This window comes from Ranitomeya variabilis, chromosome 1 (genome assembly GCF_051348905.1).
Source record: "Ranitomeya variabilis isolate aRanVar5 chromosome 1, aRanVar5.hap1, whole genome shotgun sequence".
NCBI lineage: Eukaryota > Metazoa > Chordata > Amphibia > Anura > Dendrobatidae > Ranitomeya > Ranitomeya variabilis.
The window spans coordinates 232006359-232025712 of NC_135232.1; the positions used below are offsets into that span (position 1 = coordinate 232006359).

The 19354-nt window shown below is 45.6% G+C and overlaps 1 protein-coding gene across 1 annotated transcript; it reads right to left on the bottom strand.

Annotated features, from left to right (window-relative positions):
- Positions 1-8265: 8265 nt before the first annotated feature.
- On the bottom strand, positions 8266-8729 carry LOC143811900 (ubiquitin). The gene has a single exon (XM_077293261.1). It carries the CDS (start codon positions 8583-8585, stop codon positions 8352-8354), a length of 234 nt encoding a protein of 77 aa, XP_077149376.1. The 5' UTR covers positions 8586-8729; the 3' UTR covers positions 8266-8351.
- Between the last annotated feature and the right edge of the window lie 10625 nt (positions 8730-19354).

Here is a 19354-nt window from a genome sequence, read left to right on the forward strand (position 1 = left end):
GAAAAGGCACATCTGGAAGATGCGCCTATTCTGGCACTTGGCCACTCTCTTCCCACTCCCTGTAGCGGTGGGATATGGGGTAATGAAGGGTTAATGCCACCTTGCTATTGTAAGGTGACATTAAGCCAGATTAATAATGGAGAAGCGTCAATTATGACACCTATCCATTATTAATCCAATTGTAGGAAAGGGTTAAAAAACACACACACACACACACGATTACAAAGTATTTTAATGAAATAAACACAGCGGTTGTTGTAATAATTTATTGTTCTCCCATTCCATTTCCAGGACCTCGCTTGGCAACATAATAAACGCACAAGATACATACCTTCTGGTGTCAGATCAGGTCCAACGAGGTAATCCATCGGAAGGGGTTAACTAATATTACAGGCAGGAGCCCTGCAAATGCAGCTGTGCTCCGTGTCTGTAATCCCCGGCGAATGAATGAAATGTAGGTCATTGACCTACATTTCCTTCAGTCGCGGTGATGCGCCTCTGGTGGATGTTCTCATGAACTGCAGCCTGGGAACTTTTTCCCACGCTCCAGGTCATATGAGGACATCCATCAGAGGGCGCATCACCGCGACTGAAGGAAATGTAGGTCAATGACCTACATTTCATTCATTCGCCGGGGATTACAGACACGGAGCACAGCTGCATTTGCAGGGCTCCTGCCTGTAATATTAGTTAACCCCTTCCGATGGATTACCTCGTTGGACCTGATCTGACACCAGAAGGTATGTATCTTGTGCGTTTATTATGTTGCCAAGCGAGGTCCTGGAAATGGAATGGGAGAACAATAAATTATTACAACAACCGCTGTGTTTATTTCATTAAAATACTTTGTAATCATGTGTGTGTGTGTTTTTTAACCCTTTCCTACAATTGGATTAATAATGGATAGGTGTCATAATTGACGCTTCTCCATTATTAATCTGGCTTAATGTCACCTTACAATAGCAAGGTGGCATTAACCCTTCATTACCCCATATCCCACCGCTACAGGGAGTGGGAAGAGAGTGGCCAAGTGCCAGAATAGGCGCATCTTCCAGATGTGCCTTTTCTGGGGTGGCTGGGGGCAGATGTTTTTAGCCACGGGGGGGCCAATAACCATGGACCCTCTCCTGGCTATTAATATCTGCCCTCAGTCACTGGCTTTACCACTCTGGCGGAGAAAATTGCGCGGGAGCCCACGCCAATTTTTTCCGCCATTTAACCCTTTAATTTTGCACATACACACTACTAACATTAGTAGTGTGGAATATACAAAAAAAAAAGGGGATATGAGATGGTTTACTGTATGAAAACCATGTCTCATATCCTGTCGGGTTTGTGCAGGAGAAATGAAAAGCCGGCAATTGAATTACCGACTTTTCACTAACACCGCTGCGTATTTCTCGCAAGTCACACTGCTGGTCAGTGTGGAATCCGTATTTTTCTCGCCCCCATAGACTTTCATTGGCGATTTTTTTGCGCAATACGGTGACAAACGCAGCATGCTGCGATTTTGTACGGCCGTAGAAAGCCGTATAATACTGAACCGTAATATACGGCTAATAGGAGCAGCCCCATTGAGAATAATTGTGCCGTATGTAATGCGAGTTTTACGGATGTAGTTTCTGCGCTCTTACGTCCGTAAAACTCGCCAGTGTGACGCCGGCCTTACATAGATAGATGTAGTGGATTTTTTCCGACTTAACAATAAGGTATCAATCACTTTATCAGAGAAGCCTCTTAGTTTTAACAGTTGCCTCTCAAATTCCAGGCTGTCAACCGTAGACCCTTCACATGAGGGTGGTTGAAGGGCCCCTGGAAGAGAAGATCCTGGTCCTCTGGGAGAATCCATGGATCCGAGATGGACATGGCTCTGAGTAGGGAAAACCATGGTCTCTTTGGCCAAAACGGGGCAATCAGGATTATATTCGCTCTGTCTTCCCTTATCTTCCCGATTACTGTTGGAAGAAGAATCAATGGAGGAAAAGCATATGCTTTCTGAAATGTCCATGGAATCTGGAGGGCATCGAGAATATCGGGGTTGTCGGTTCGGAACATTGAAGCAAATCCTTTTAACTGCCTGTTGTCTCTTGTAGCGAAGAGATCTATTTCGGGTATACCCCATTTCACGGTTATCATTTTGAAAATTCGATGATTTAGAACCCTCTCGCCCTGGTGGAGGGTATGACGACTGAGGAAGTCTGCTTTTGAGTTGTCCACTCCTCTGACATGAAGCGCTGACAGGGACAGAAGATGTTCTTCGGCTATAGTTAGGATGTCTTCGGCTATAGACATGAGAGTTCCTGATCTTGTTCCTCCTTGATGATTGATATAAGCCATTGATGTCATGTTGTCTGACAGAATTCTGGTATGTGTTCCGTGTAGCTGCGGAAGGAATTCACATAGGGCATGATAGATAGCTTTTAGCTCTCTTTTATTAGATGAGTCGTCTGACTCCGTAACCGACCATAGTCCTTGGACTAACTGGTCCCCTAAGGGTACTGTCACACTGCAATTTTGATCGCTACGACGGCACGATTCGTGACGTTGCAGCGTCGTATGATTATCGCTCCAGCGTCGTAGACTGCGGTCACACGTTGCAATCACGGCGCTGGAGCGATGCCGAAGTCCCCGGGTAACCAGGGTAAACATCGGGTTACTAAGCGCAGGGCCGCGCTTAGTAACCCGATGTTTACCGTGGTTACCAGTGTAAAAGTAAAAAAAAAAAAAAAAAACGTACATACTCACCATCTAATGTCCGTCAGGTCCCTTGCCGTCCGCTTCCTGCTCTGACTGAGATCCGGCCGTACAGTGAGAGCAGAGCGCAGCGGTGACGTCACCGCTGTGATCTGCTCCCACTTTCCGGCCGGCAGACAGTCAGAGCGGGATGCAGACGGCAAGGGACCTGACGGACATCAGATGGTGAGTATGTACGTTTTTTTTTTTTTTTTACTTTTACGCTGGTAACCACGGTAAACATTGGGTTACTAAGCGCGGCCCTGCGCTTAGTAACCCGATGTTTACCCTGGTTACCAGCGAACGCATCGCTGGATCGCTGTCACACACAACGATCCAGCGATGACAGCGGGAGATCCAGCGACTAAAGAAAGTTTCAAACGATCTGCTACGACGTACGATTCTCAGCAGGGTCCCTGATCGCAGTAGCGTGTCAGACACTGCGATATCGTAACAATATCGCTAGAACGTCACGAATCGTGCCGTTGTAGCGATCAAAATTGCACTGTGTGACAGTACCCTAAGTGTGCTCCCCAACCACTAGGACTGGCATCTGTAAATATTGTGTTTGAGGGTTTAACTACCCAGGGGACCCCGCTAACCAGATGACTTGGTTCTAGCCACCAGGTTAGAGATTGGATTACCTCACTAGAAAGGGAAATTTTACCGTCTAAACAACCTTGTAATTTTTCCTCTTCATGTAAAATTGCATGCTGTAAACGCCTCGAATGGAATTGAGCCCATGGAACAGCTGGAATACATGATGTGAAGGAGCCAAGAAGGGACATGCCTTCTCGCAAAGAAATTAGAGGTTTATCTATTACAGACTGAACCTTATTTCTAACTGTTATTTGTTTAATTTCTGGGAGAAAACATCTCTGGCTTATAGAGTCTAATATAATCCCCAGAAATGTTTGCAGCGTTGTTGGGAATAGCCTAGATTTTTCCCAATTTATTAACCACCCTAACCTCTGTAGAAATGAAATCATATCACACAATCGTTGCCGACATTGTGAAGGGGAATTTCCCACTACCAAGAGGTCGTCTAGGTATGGGATTATGAGGGTGTCTTTTGACCTTAAATATGACATTACCTCCGACATTAGTTTAGTAAACACTCTTGGAGCTATTGATAGTCCAAAGGGCATTGCTGTATACTGAAAGTGCCGTATACCTCCATTCAATATAATCGCCACGCGGAGATATTGTTGATGTTCTATAAAGATTGGTAGATGGTAATACGCATCTTTTAGGTCAAGAACCGTCATAAAGCAATGGGGAAACAGGAGTTTTATAGTGGATCGGATAGACTCCATTTTAAAGGTTTGATTTTCTAAGAAGGTGTTCAACTTTTTAAGGTTTATAATGGTTCTGAATGATCCATCCGGTTTTGGAATTAGAAATAAAAGGGGAATAAAACTCATTACCCTCCTGAAGAAATGGAACTTCCACCAAAACTCCCTTGGATAGAAGATTCATTACTTCCTGCTCCAATGCCTTCTGTTGCGACTGAGACTTTAAAGAAGTCAATAGAAATGAGTCCAGAGGGACTCGGGAAAATTTTAACTTTAAGCCAGAGGCGAAGAGATTATTTGCCCAAACGTTTGATGTTATTTCTCGCCATTGATTTGAAAAGGAGGACAATCTACCTCCCACCGGTAGATCTGCTCTAACGGGGTTTGTCTTTAGTTTTGAAAGGGTGCTTCCCAAAGAATGCACCTCTTTGTTTGGTGTCTCTAGTGGCCCAGCGGTCTTGGTTCTTAAACTCCCCTTCCTTTTATTAAACATGGGCTTCCGGAACGCTCTCCTATAGGACGGAAGGTAATTGTTATTAGGGAAGCCCTTCTTTCTCTCCCCTGCTTTGGTTAGGATCTCGTCCAGTTTAGTACCAAACAGGTACTCACCCTGACATGGGAGGCCGCACAATTTGGATTTTGTCTGGGGATTACCTTTCCAGCCCTTAAGCCACAGGGCCCTACGTGCTGCATTCGTCAGACCTGCTGACTTGGCTGCCAGGCGTATGGAGTCAGCAGATGAGTCCGCCAGGAAGGCTGTAGCACCCCTAATTAGAGGTATAGAGCAGAGGTCCCCAACCGCCGGTCCGCGGACCAGGACGTTGGGGTTTTTCAGCCGGTCCACGGCGCCGCTGACAGCTACCGTACATACTCGAGTATAAGCCGAGATTTTCAGCCCAAATTTTTGGGCTGAAAGTGCCCCCTCGGCTTATACTCGAGTCACGGTCGGCGGTGGGTTCGGCAGATGAGGGGGAGAGGGCGCTGAGGCATACTTACCTAGTCCCGGCGATCCTGACGCTCCCCCTGCCCGTCCCACGGTCTCCGGGTGCAGCAGCTCTTCCCCTGTACAGCGGTCACGTGGGACCGCTCATTAGAGAAATGAATAGGCTGCTCCACCTCCCATAGGGGCGGAGCCGCATAATTCATTTCTCTAATCAGGGGTAACGGTGACCGTTGATAGAGGAAGAGGCTGCGGCACCGAAGACCAGCTGTCCGAGGGAAGGAGCGGGACGCCGGGAGCAGGTAAGTATTACATAGTCACCTGTCCTCGTTCCACACGCCGGGCGCTGTCTCCATCTTCCCGGCGTCTCTCCTCACTGACTGTGCAGGTCAGAGGGCGCGATGACGCATATAGTGTGCGCGCCGCCCTCTGCCTGATCAGTCAGCAAGCAAGAGGTGAGTATGTAATTTATTATTTTTATTGCAGCAGCACAGCTATGGGGCAATAATGGACGGTGCAGAGCACTATATGGCACAGCTATGGGGCAATAATGGACGGTGCAGAGCACTATATGGCACAGCTATGGGGCAATAATAAACGGTGCAGAGCACTGTATGGCACAGCTATGGGGCAATAATGGTGCAGAGCACTGTATGGCACAGCTATGGGGCAATAATGGTGCAGAGCACTGTATGGCACAGCTATGGGGTAATAATGGTGCAGAGCACTATGGGGCAATAATGGTGCTATGGGGCAATAATGGTGCAGAGCACTGTATGGCACAGCTATGGGGCAATAATGGTGCAGAGCACTGTATGGCACAGCTATGGGGCAATAATGGTGCAGAGCACTGTATGGCACAGCTATGGGGGCAATAATGGTGCAGAGCACTATATGGCACAGCTATGGGGCAATTATGAACGGTGCAGAGCACTATATGGCACAGCTATGGGGCAATTATGAACGGTGCAGAGCACTGTATGGCACAGCTATGGGGCAATAATAAACGGTGCAGAGCACTGTATGGCATAGCTATGGGGCAATGGTGCAGAGCACTATATGGCACAGCTATGGGGCAATAATGGTGCAGAGCACTGTATGGCACAGCTATGGGGCAATAATGGTGCAGAGCACTATATGGCACAGCTATGGGGCAATAATGAACGGTGCAGAGCACTATATGGCACAGCTATGGGGCAATAATGAACGGTGCAGAGCACCAGGGAAACAAGCATGGTGCTCCCACTCATTCTGAACCTATGGTAAGTTGAATCACATTCTCATTATAAATGTCATAATTATATGATAAGTATGCACTAAGCTCCATCCCTCCATAACCCCACCCCCATATGACCAAAGCCCCGCCCCTGCACCACCCCCACCGGGCCATGGAAAACTGGTCTTGCTTAAAGCCGGTCCCTGGTGCAAAAAAGGTTGGGGACCTCTGGTATAGAGGACATCAACTTGTCTCTAGAGAGACCGCTTTTTAGTCCTTCCTCCAAGTCATTTAGCCAGACTAGCATGGACCTAGCGGTGCATGTAGCCGATCTAAAAGCTCCCGTACACGACTCCCAGGCTCTTTTTAAAAGAGAGTCGGCTTTACGGTCCAGTGGGTCTTGCAATGAGCCCGAATCCTCCACAGGCAGCAAGGATCTTTTGGATGTGGATGCCACTGCTGCGTCTACCTTTGGGGCTTTTGACCATGCTGAGAACTCCTCGTCATTGAAGGGATAACGCCTTTTTGAGGATGGTGGTAATCCCCTTTGCCCCTGGCTTTCCCACTCTTTTTTTACTAAATTTTTTACCGCTGCTATTACCGGAAAGGAGGGTCTTGTCTGCATTCTCTATATCCGAAGACTGATCAGACATAGGGGAAACGTACCACTTTTTTTCTTTAGTACGTGGCACCTTGTCAGCACTATGCAGGGCTCGTAATTCCTCCCTAATCATGACTCTAATGTCTTCTGATTTAACTGAGGCTTCCTCCCGTAAGGTAGAATTAATGCATGGTTTACAAAGCCTCTTTTTGTAACTATCCGGAAGGGGCTGGAGACATAACGCACAATCTGTGTTTCGTTTTTTCAGTTCTTTTTGCCTAGGGTGTATAGAAGGAGGGAACAATAATCAGCTTAATAGGGTAGATGCACACTCACTCCAGTGAAGCTGTCTGTCAAGGTACCGGCTGATGAGGAGACAGGCACAGGCTGAGGAGTAGCTCGGTCTGATTTCTTCCTAGAAGATCCGCTCTGTTTAGAGCGACTGCTGCTGGCACGGCTGCGTGGAGTGGTTGCGGTGGCTTCAACAGAAGACATCGCAGGGTCCGGCGCAGAATCCATATTGGACACCGGAGTGTCAGCGCCGGCGTCCTTTTCACATGGGGGCTGCCATTTTCTTCCGGTTGAACCCGGAAGTGCTAATCACCTCCGGGTCACGGCCATACACTATGCGCCTGCGCTGCCACCGGTATCAGCGCAGGCGCCGTCTTCCTCCTCCATTACCCCGGAAGCTTTCGCTGCACTTCCAGGGGAAACATACTGGGGCTCCACGCCGCATGAGCGCCCGCCGAGGACGGCGCAGCGCTCACCATACCTCAGCAGCTCCCCGCAGACGTCCCGGATGGATCTTCGTGAGCCAGCAACCCCTTCAGTCCTGGCCTCACGGCATCTGCCAGCAGAGGGGGGAAGCTGACACCAGGACCCCCGATGCTGCATCCAGCTCTGGAGCCCTTGCCGTCCTCACAGGTAAACTGCGCAAGCGGCATCCAGGCTAGGCATCCTCTTCTCCGTGGATTCCCATAGGAACAGGAAACCAAACTGTGGGAGCGAGGGGGACCGCCCCTTTTATCTCTCCGTAGGGTTTCCTGTTCCTAGGGGCGGATCCCTTCTCTCAGTGGGTGCTGTCGTGGCGAAGAGAAAATATACTTATTACAATTTGTGTATAGAACTCCATTTTTTTGTTGTTATCACGTGTTGAGTTGTGGCTTTTGCCCTTACCAGTACAAGTAAATTGAAAAGGTTTCCCACTGTGTATGACGTCTGCTGGTTTGAAATATGGGTCTTAAGAATCCCAAAACACTGTCCATTTGTATCTTTAAGAGTTTTAAAATTGTAACTTTTATAAATACATTTATTTGGCACAATAATTGATTTGCACTGTTCTGTTAACTGGTAAAGCCCAAAAAGGTAGAACACTGCTTACTATGGAAGATCTTAATCAATGTAGACAGGATCAGAAAACAGATTATATTTTGGGAATTAAGGCATCAGAAAGAAGTTCTGCACAAAAAGACTCAAACGATAAGTTTTTGGAATGCATTAACTTTAATGAAGTGCAGCAGAAGCACAATTTTAGGACAGACAGCAATGCTCATTGATAGTCATGGTTCAGATACCACCCCTCAAACGCAAGACAAGGTGAAGAGTAGACTCCTTCTGAATATTATAATCGGATAAAGTGCGTCCGTCTTCTAGCTGTTTTCCAGCAAATATCAATCTCTGCTGATCTGGGGGAATTCCTTCTTTGTCTTGTATCTTGGCCTTTACATTCTCAATGGTGTCACTTGGTTCTACTTCTAGGGTAATGGTTTTGCCAGTCAGGGTCTTCACAAAGATTTGCATGCCACCTCTAAGACGGAGAACCAAATGCAAAGTTGACTCTTTTTGAATGTTGTAATCTGAGAGTGTACGGCCATCTTCAAGTTGTTTACCAGCAAAGATTAACCTCTGTTGGTCAGGTGGTATGCCTTCTTTATCTTGGATTTTTGCTTTCACATTCTCAATAGTGTCACTGGGTTCCACTTCTAGAGTGATTGTTTTGCCAGTCAGAGTCTTCACAAAGATTTGCATGCCACCTCTCAATCTGAGAACAAGATGTAAAGTTGATTCTTTCTGGATGTTATAGTCAGAAAGCGTGCGGCCATCTTCAAGTTGTTTACCAGCAAAAATCAGTCTCTGTTGGTCAGGGGGAATTCCTTCTTTGTCTTGGATCTTAGCCTTTACGTTCTCAATGGTGTCACTGGGTTCCACTTCTAGGGTAATTGTTTTACCAGTTAAGGTTTTAACAAAAATTTGCATGCCACCTCTTAGACGCAAAACCAAGTGAAGAGTGGATTCTTTCTGAATATTGTAGTCAGAGAGAGTGCGGCCATCCTCAAGCTGTTTACCAGCAAAGATCAACCTCTGTTGGTCAGGGGGAATTCCTTCTTTGTCTTGGATTTTAGCCTTCACATTCTCAATAGTGTCACTGGGTTCCACTTCTAGAGTGATTGTTTTGCCAGTCAGGGTCTTCACAAAGATTTGCATGCCACCTCTAAGACGGAGAACCAAATGCAAAGTTGACTCTTTTTGAATGTTGTAATCTGAGAGTGTACGACCATCTTCCAGCTGCTTCCCAGCAAAAATCAATCTTTGTTGGTCAGGTGGTATGCCTTCTTTATCTTGGATTTTTGCCTTCACATTCTCAATGGTGTCACTCGGTTCCACTTCTAGGGTGATTGTCTTCCCAGTAAGGGTCTTCACAAAAATCTGCATGTTCTGAAAAAAAAAAAAAAAAAGAAAAGAAATTAAACAAGTTATAGGGAAAAAAAAAAAAAAAAAAAAAAATATAATAATGTTAGAGTCAAGAGGGACCTCCAGGGTCCGTGTCCAACCACTACAGCTCAATGCACGATTCTCTAAACCCATCTCAGACTGATGTCTGTCCAGCCACTGCTTAAAGACTTCCATTGAAGGAGAACTCCCACCTCTCGAGGCAACCTGTTGCACTCATTGATCAACCTCTGCCCACAGCCCAGTCACTCAGTGATTGGACCTGTTGTAGTGTCACCTGAGCGCAAAACTGCCATCCACCCCTTCTCCCTGCATGTCTCCCCTAAATACGCTGCCATACCGCTTTACAGATGTCTATAAGAGTTGAAATAAAGGACATTAACTACCATGGAAACAGTGAGTGCTACTTCCACAAGACTGCACATGATTACTGTTTGCTATTGCACCACAAGTTTAAGGAAAAGTTTCCAGCAAATAACAGAAGTTATCCTGTTGCCTATCGATTCCCTTCCTCTATATTCTGGTAAAACTATTTTTTCCAATAGAAAAGTCCATGCTTTCTATAGAATCTGTACCCAACTATGTGCCCGTTAAGCTCCATTTCTACAGGGTGGGCCATTTATATTGATACACCTAAATAAAAGGGGAATGGTTGGCGATATCAACTTCCTGTTTGTGGCACATTAGTATAGGAGAGGGAAAAAAACTTTTCAAGATGGGTGGTGACCATGCCAGCCAATTTGACGTCAGCCATTTTGGATCCAACTTTATTTTTTCCAATGGAAGAGGGTCATGTGAGATCAAACTTACTGAGAATTTCACAAGAAAAACAATAGTGTGCTTGGTTTTAACGTAACTTTATTCTTACAAGTTTATGAACACTTATAAAATGTGTTCAAAGGTGTTGGATTGTCAATGCAACCCTCTTCTCCCACTCTTGACACACTGATAGCAACATCACATAAGAAATGCTAGCACAGGCTTCCAGTATCCGTTGTTTCAGATGCTGATCGGTCATCCTCATTGAAATGCTGCAGCAGATGAATTTTGTAAGGCTATGTGCACACGTTGCGGATTTTGATGTGGATCCGCAATGTTTTTGGACGTGCGGAACTGCATCAAATCCGCAGTGTAGTGCAAAAGCAATGTTAGTCAATGTGACTTTGAAAACTGGTGTGCACATGCTGCGGAAAAAAAAAAAAAGAGATTTGCAGCATTTCTATTTTCTGCAGCATGTCAATTCTTTTCGCTCATCTGCAGCGTTTCTGCACCCATTGACTTCCGTCGTGTCAGGCAAATCTGCAGGTTTAAAAAAAAAAAAAAAAAATCTGCAGATTTGCTGCAGATGTGCCTGCGAGAAATGCTGCAGATTGGGAGGGGGAAGAGGGTGCGTGCGCGCGGCTGTGTGTAGGCAGGCATCATTCGATGGGACTACTAGTCCCACCCAGCTATGCCTGCTAGTGACAGCTAGCTGGATGATGGGACAGTAGAAGTCCCATCATCTGGCTACTGTGTTCAAGTGTAACAAAAAATTACAAAAAATTAGTGTTGGGTATTGATGCAAGAGACTTGTGCGAGTTTCTCTTAAGTATGACCTTGGGCCAAATGCAGATTTTTTTGTGTTTTTATTTAACTTTACGTACCATTTTATTATGTTTATTACTAAACATCGGGCTTGGTATTCTTTAGCCATAAGATCAATCTGTGTGTAAACATTATTCTTCAATGGAGTAGGTAAATGAAGAGGATGGACAAGAAATGACATTAAAATTCTTTTGTGTTAAATAAATCTTTAGCAAAAAAAAAAAAAAAGCATACAAACACGCAGATTTTTACCTGCGTTTTCTGCCAAGAGATGCAGAATCTGAGCAGAAAATTCCACAGGCAAATCTGCAATGTGTGTACATACCCTAACAGTGCAATTTGTGAGTAGCTAATATCCGCCGAAGGGATGTTCGACTGATGCCACTCTCCAGTGACATGCGGCGAATGCTACACTGTGGGCTCTTGATGAATAAAGCTAGGACAGCCACTGATGTTTCTTCATTAGTGACTTTTTTCTTGCGTCCAGATTTTGGCAAATCCAACACTGAACCTGTTTCACGAAATTTGACAAGCAGTTTGCTAACTGTAGCATGGGAGATGGGCGGTCTCGTAGGGTGTCTTGCATTGAAATCTGCTGCAATGACCCGGGTACTGCGTTCACCAGACATCAACACAATTTCTATCCGCTCCTCACGTGTTAACCTCTGCGACATGTCAATGGCTGTAAACAAAGAAACTTGTAGATAACTCATGAAAGAATAAAGTGACGTTAAAACCAAGCAAACTATTGTTTTTCTTGTGAAATTCTCACCAAGTTTGATGTGTCACATGACCCTCTTCAAATTGGAAAAAATAAAGTTGGATCCAAAATGGCCATCCCCCCAATCTTGAAAAGTTTTTCCCCTCCCATATACTAATGTACCACAGACAGGAAGTTGGTATCACCAACTATTCCCATTTTATTTAGGTATCCATATAACTGGCCCACCCTGTGTATGTAAATGCAGCATTCTCAGTAATGGACTGGCTATGTAAAGTTATTAAACCAATGAGTACGGCCTCTTAGAGTGACGCTTCCTTAATTATATAACCAAAACAAAGAAACACTAACAGAAGCATAGTCACAATATTAAAAATTGGTAAACTTTATTAGAGGTCCACTAGAACCAAAACTTTAAATATGCATAAAAGAGTAGTAATATGATATCATCCTCTGGGGAACAACATACAAACTGAGACCACAGGTGGAAGGTCACATATAGAGCCACATATGTAAGCCAGAACAGCACTTAAAGTGATAGAAAGATTAATATATATAATTTCTGTGAAAAGGTAAGTCCCAGTTTCTAGTTATATGTTACTTCTTAATAGGGGTTCCACCCCTTATTACAGTATACCTGGATAAATACCAAGAAATAGGGAAATCATATATATAAAATAAAGTGCCCAGTGCTAAGTAAGCTTATCCGTATTGTTACCAATGAGCTGTCTGCAACCATAATAGCATTTTGCATAGACGGCTGGTGATCACACCATGCCCAGTATACAGCTCATAGAATTTATTATCTAATACCGGTACTATGAGCTGTATACTGGGCATGGTGTGATCACCAGCCGTCTATGCAAAATGCTATTATGGTTGCAGACAGCTCATTGGTAACAATACGGATAAGCTTACTTAGCACTGGGCACTTTATTTTATATATATGATTTCCCCATTTCTTGGTATTTATCCAGGTATACTGTAATAAGGGGTGGAACCCCTATTAAGAAGTAACATATAACTAGAAACTGGGACTTACCTTTTCACAGAAATTATATATATTAATCTTTCTATCACTTTAAGTGCTGTTCTGGCTTACATATGTGGCTCTATATGTGACCTTCCACCTGTGGTCTCAGTTTGTATGTTGTTCCCCAGAGGATGATATCATATTACTACTCTTTTATGCATATTTAAAGTTTTGGTTCTAGTGGACCTCTAATAAAGTTTACCAATTTTTAATATTGTGACTATGCTTCTGTTAGTGTTTCTTTGTTTTGGTTATATGTAAAGTTATTGCTGGACTAGTACTTGAACAACCCAAATACACAGTTTGAGGTGTAAAATCATCATCATGCAAGATTCTTTTAAATGAGTTGTTTTTGTTAGTTTTATATTGATGGCCAACCCACAGAAAAAAAAAAAAAGAAAGTCACCAATATCAGATTACTGGGGGTGCAACACATGGCAACTCCAGTTTAGCGTTTACCTGCCAGATTTGATAGTTTCCATAATGGAACAGCATTGATGTCAACTTTATAGCACCCCACAGAAGGTTACTGTAGGGCAACCGTATTTGTTTAAATAGGGGCTAGTCTGCAGTATACAGGTGACAGATATAAGGTTTCACAACCCCAGCAATGTGGTATTTATGAGCTCTAATGCCAACAAAGGTTTGATCTGTAATACCAGAAACAGCTCAGAGACAAGCAGGACTGTTATATGGCCATACTTGCCTCCATTGCCGATCGGTTCCAGCAGTCAGCTCTCCTGTGTCACACAATCCTTGCAGCCACTTTACTCTCCCTTTTTCAGACAAATCCGACACCCAGAGGAAGTCTGAGCTGCAGCCACCCTGGCTTCATATGGATGTTTGATTGCTTTAGATCGTGAAGCAGCTGCTGGTTGGCTGCAGGGATCACGTCACTTGAGCGTGCATAACATTGTGAGATCACCACTCAAATAGTGCCCACACTGTGGGTGAAGATAGCGGAGAGAACGAAAGCTTGTCCCAGCAGTGGACAACCCCTGTAACATCAGCATTATTAGTTTGGCAACCTGTCACCAGGTTTGGCTGACGAGTTATGACCTCCACCTTTCAGGGCTGATGTACAGCATTTTAGAATGCCTCATCAGAAAAACCTAATGACCGGTTCCCTTTAACAAAATGAGTGGGCTAAGGAGAAAGTGATTATCAAAAGAGCAAGAGCTAATCTTAACCCCTTCATGACCCAGCCTATTTTGGCCTTAATGACCTTGCCGTTTTTTGAAATTCTGACCAGTGTCCCTTTATGAGGTAATAACTCAGGAACGCTTCAACGGATCCTAGCGATTCTGAGATTGTTTTTTCGTGACATATTGGGCTTCATGTTAGTGGTAAATTTAGGTCGATAATTTCTGAGTTTATTTGTGAAAAAAACGGAAATTTGGCAAAAAATTTGAAAATTTCGCAATTTTCACATTTTGAATTTTTATTCTGTTAAACCAGAGAGTTATGTGACACAAAATAGTTAATAAATAACGTTTCCCACATGTCTACTTTACATCAGCACAATTTTGGAAACAATTTTTTTTTTTGCTAGGAAGTTATAAGGGTTAAAATTTGACCAGTGATTTCTCATTTTTACAACAAAATTTACAAAACCATTTTTTTTAGGGACCACCTCACATTTGAAGTCATTTTGAGGGTTCTATATGGCTGAAAATACCCAAAAGTGACACCATTCTAAAAACTGCACCCCTCAAGGTGCGCAAAACCACATTCAAGAAGTTTATTAACCCTTCAGGTGTTTCACAGCAGCAGAAGCAACATGGAAGGAAAAAATGAACATTTAACTTTTTTGTCACAAAAATGATCTTTTAGCAACAATTTTTTTATTTTCCCAAGCGTAAAAGGAGAAACTGGACCACGAAAGTTGTTGTCCAATTTGTTCTGAGTACGCTGATACCTCATATGTGGGGGTAAACCACTGTTTGGGCGCACGGCAGGGCTCGGAAGGGAAGGAGCGCCATTTGACTTTTTGAATGAAAAATTGGCTCCAATCTTTAGCGGACACCATGTCACGTTTGGAGAGCCCCCGTGTGCCTAAACATTGGAGCTCCCCCACAAGTGACCCCATTTTGGAAACTAGACCCCCCAAGGAACTTATCTAGAAGCATAGTGAGCACTTTAAACCCCCAGGTGCTTCACAAATTGATCCGTAAAAATGAAAAAGTACTTTTTTTTCACAAAAAAATTATTTTAGCCTCAATTTTTTCATTTTCACATGGGCAACAGGATAAAATGGATCCTAAATTTTGTTGGGCAATTTCTCCTGAGTACACCAATACCTCACATGTGGGGGTAAATCACTGTTTGGGCACATGGTAAGGCTCGGAAGGGAAGGAGCGCCATTTGACTTTTTGAATGAAAAATTATCTCCATCGTTAGCGGACACCATGTCGCGTTTGGAAAGCCCCTGTGTGCCTAAACATTGGAGCTCCTCCACAAGTGACCCCATTTTGGAAACTAGACCCCCCAAGGAACTCATCTAGAGGCATAGTGAGCACTTTAAACCCCCAGGTGCTTCACAAATTGATCCGCAAAAATGAAAAAGTACTTTTTTTTTCACACAAAATTTCTTTTAGCCTCAATTCTTTCATTTTCACATGGGCAACAGGATAAAATGGATCCTAAAATTTGTTGGGCAATTTCTCCTGAGTATGCCGATACCTCATATGTGGGGGTAAACCACTGTTTGGGTGCACGGCAAGGCTCGGAAGGGGAGGCGTGCCATTTGACTTTTTGAATGGAAAATTAGCTCCAATCGTTAGCTGACACCATGTCGCGTTTGGAGAGCCCCTGTGTGCCTAAACATTGGAGCTCCCCTACAAGTGACCCCATTTTGGAAACTAGACCCCCCAAGGAACTTATCTAGATGCATAGTGAGCACTTATAACCCCCAGGTGCTTCACAGAAGTTTATAACGCAGAGCCGTGAAAATAAAAAAATAATTTTTCTTTCCTCAAAAATGATTTTTAGCCCAGAATTTTTTATTTTCTCAAGGGTAATAGGAGAAATTGGATCCCAAAAGTTGTTGTCCAGTTTCTCCTGAGTACGCTGATACCCCATATGTGGGGGTAAACCACTGTTTTGGCACACGTCGGGGTTCGGAAGGGAAGTAGTGACGTTTTGAAATGCAGACTTTGATGGAATGCTCTGCGGGCATCAGGTTGCGTTTGCAGAGCCCCTGATGTGCCTAAACAGTAGGAACTCCCCACAAGTGACTCCATTTTGGAAACTAGACCCCCAAGGGAACTTATCTAGATGTGTGGTGAGCACTTTGAACCCCCAAGTGCTTCACAGAAGTTTACAACGCAGAGCCGTGAAAATAAAAAATCATTTTTCTTTCCTCAAAAAAGATGTTTTAGCAAGCAATTTTTTATTTTCACAAGGGTAACAGGAGAATTTGGACTCCAATATTTGTTGCCCAGTTTGTTGTGAGTACGCTGATACCCCATATGTGGGGGTAAACCACTGTTTGGGCGCACGTCAGGGCTCGGAAGGGAAGTAGTGACATTTGAAATGCAGACTTTGATGGAATGGTCTGCGGGCGTCACATTGCATTTGCAGAGCCCCTGATGTGCCTAAACAGTAGAAACACCCCACAAGTGACCCCATTTTGGAAACTAGACCCCCGAAGGAACTTATCTAGATGTGTGGTGAGCACTTTCAACCCCCAAGTGCTTCACAGAAGTTTATAACGCAGAGCCGTGAAAATAAAAAATAATTGTTCTTTCCTCAAAAATTATGTTTTAGCAAGTAATTTTTTATTTTTGCAAGGGTAACAGGAGAAATTGGACCCCAATAGTTGTTGCCCAGTTTGTCCTGAGTACGCTGGTATCCCAAATGTGGGGGTAAACCACTGTTTGGGCGCACGTCGGGGCTTGGAAGGGCGGGAGCACCATTTGACTTTTTGAACGCAAGATTGGCTGGAATCAATGGTGGCGCCATGTTGCGTTTGGAGACCCCTGATGTGCCTAAACAGTGGAAACCCCTCAATTCTAACTTCAACACTAACCCCAACACACCCCTAATCCTAATCTCAACTGTAGCCATAACCCTAATCACAACCCTAACCCCAACACACCCCTAACCACAACCCTAACCGCAACACACCCGTAACCCTAATTCCAACCCTAATCCTAACCCTAATCCCAACCGTAACCCTAATCCCAACCCTAACCACAACTGTAACCCCAACACACCCCTAACCCTATCCGTAACCCTAACCACAAGCCTAATCTTAACCCTATTTCAAACCCTAGCCCTAATTCCAACCCTAACTCTAATTCCAACCCTAACCTTAAGGCTATGTGCCCACGTTGCGGATTCGTGTGAGATTTTTCCGCACGATTTTTGAAAAATCTGCAGGTAAAAGGCACTGCGTTTTACCTGCGGATTTACAGCAGATTTCCAGTGTTTTTTTGTGCAGATTTCACCTGCGGATTCCTATTGAGGAACAGGTGTAAAACGCTGCGGAATCCGCACAAAGAATTGACATGCTGCGGAAAATACAACGCAGCGTTTCTGCACGGAATTTTCCGCACCATGGGCACAGCGGATTTGGTTTTCCTTAGGTGTACATGGTACATGGTACGCTGCCCATCCGCTGCAGATCCGCTGCAGATCCGCTGCAGATCCGCTGCGGATCCGCTGCGGATCCGCGGCGGATCCGCTGCGGATCCGCGGCCGATCCGCTGCGGATCCGCGGCCGATCCGCTGCGGATCCGCGGCCGATCCGCTGCGGATCCGCGGCCGATCCGCTGCGGATCCGCGGCCGATCCGCTGCGGATCCGCGGCCGATCCGCTGCGGATCCGCGGCCGATCCGCTGCGGATCCGCGGCCGATCCGCTGCGGATCCGCGGCCGATCCGCTCTGTGTGCACATGCCATAACCCTACCCCTAACCCTATCCGTAACCCTAACCCTACCCCTAACCCTACCCCTAGTTCTAACCCTAGTTCTAGCCCTAACCCTAGTGGAAAAAAAAAAAAAAAAAAATTCTTTATTTTATTATTGTCCCTATGGGGGTGATAAAGGGGGGGGGGGGGGTTATTTATTATTTTTTTTATTTTGATCGCTGTGATAGAACCTACCACAGCGATCAAAATGTACCTGTAAGGAATCTGCCGACTGGCAGATTCGGCGGGCGCACTGAGCATGCGCCCGCCATTTTCCAAGATGGCTGCGCCCAGCGAGGAGACGGCCGGACACCGGGAGGATCGGTAAGTATGAAGGGGTGGTGGGGGGGTGGATCGGGGCACGGGGGGGGGCGTCGGAGCACCGGGGGGGGGGATCCTGACCAAGGAGGGAGCGGACAAGAGGACGGGGGAGCCGGCAGGCGGACGGAGGGGACCGGAGGACTAACGGTGGGCTGGGGGGGCGATCGGTGGGTGTGGGGGGGGGTGACTTCAGGTTTTCCAGCCATGGCCGATGATATTGCAGCATCGGCCATGGCTGGATTGTAATATTTCACCAGTTTTTTAGGTGAAATATTACAAATCGCTCTGATTGGCTGTTGAAAGTGAAACTGCCAATCAGAGCGATCGTAGCCACGGGGGGGGTGAAGCCACCCCCCCTGGGCTGAAGCACCACTCCCCCTCTCCCTGCAGATCGGGTAAAATAGGAGTTAACCCCTTCACCCGATCTGCAGGGACGCGATCATTCCATGACGCATACGCTGCGTCATAGGTCGTTTTGGCACCGACTTTCATGACGCAGCGTATGCGTCAAAGGTCGTTAAGGGGATAAAGTCACATGATCGAGTTTTACAGAAAACAAGCAGCCTGACAGAGTGCATCTATCTGCTGGTAGTGCTGGCTCATTGGGCGATCATGGAGTTAACCCTTTAGTCTCCAAGCAGGAGATGGCAATCCACATGACATATGTGGCCCCTGATTACCGCACAGCTGAGGGGCTGATGACCAGAACTGACCCCTTAGGGCCGCGCGCACCAGCCTGTAACAATGGATTCAAACGCTGCCTGCACAGGCGCGAGCTCCTCCCCCAGGACACGCCCCCTCCCAGGACACGCCCCCTACATCCTCCCGATTACGTCACAGACTAACGGACAGGGTGTGAGCCCCGACCGACCGACCGCGCGCCATAGCGGCTACAGTAGGCACGTAGCAACTACACTGACGACTTAAATGTGCCCCACTCTAAAGTACGCGGAACAGGAGGAAGCTTATGGCGTGGTAATCATCAATATACACAGCAAAGACCCACACAACGAAACCGTCTAGTAAACATTTCGTGACGAGGTAGCGCAGTCTATGTCTTTATAGTGGTCGCTGCCATAGCGGGAAAGAGCGCGTAACGTTATTTATACTCACTGTCAGCTGCAATACCGCCTTCACAAAACCTCTGTGTGAGAAATATAGCGTTAGCGCGACAGGGTGGTACTTATATAATGAGCTGTGGTATCCATCCGCGGGACCACGAGACAGGGACTATTTGACGACCTGTTGTGGCGCTGCCTACAACGTCA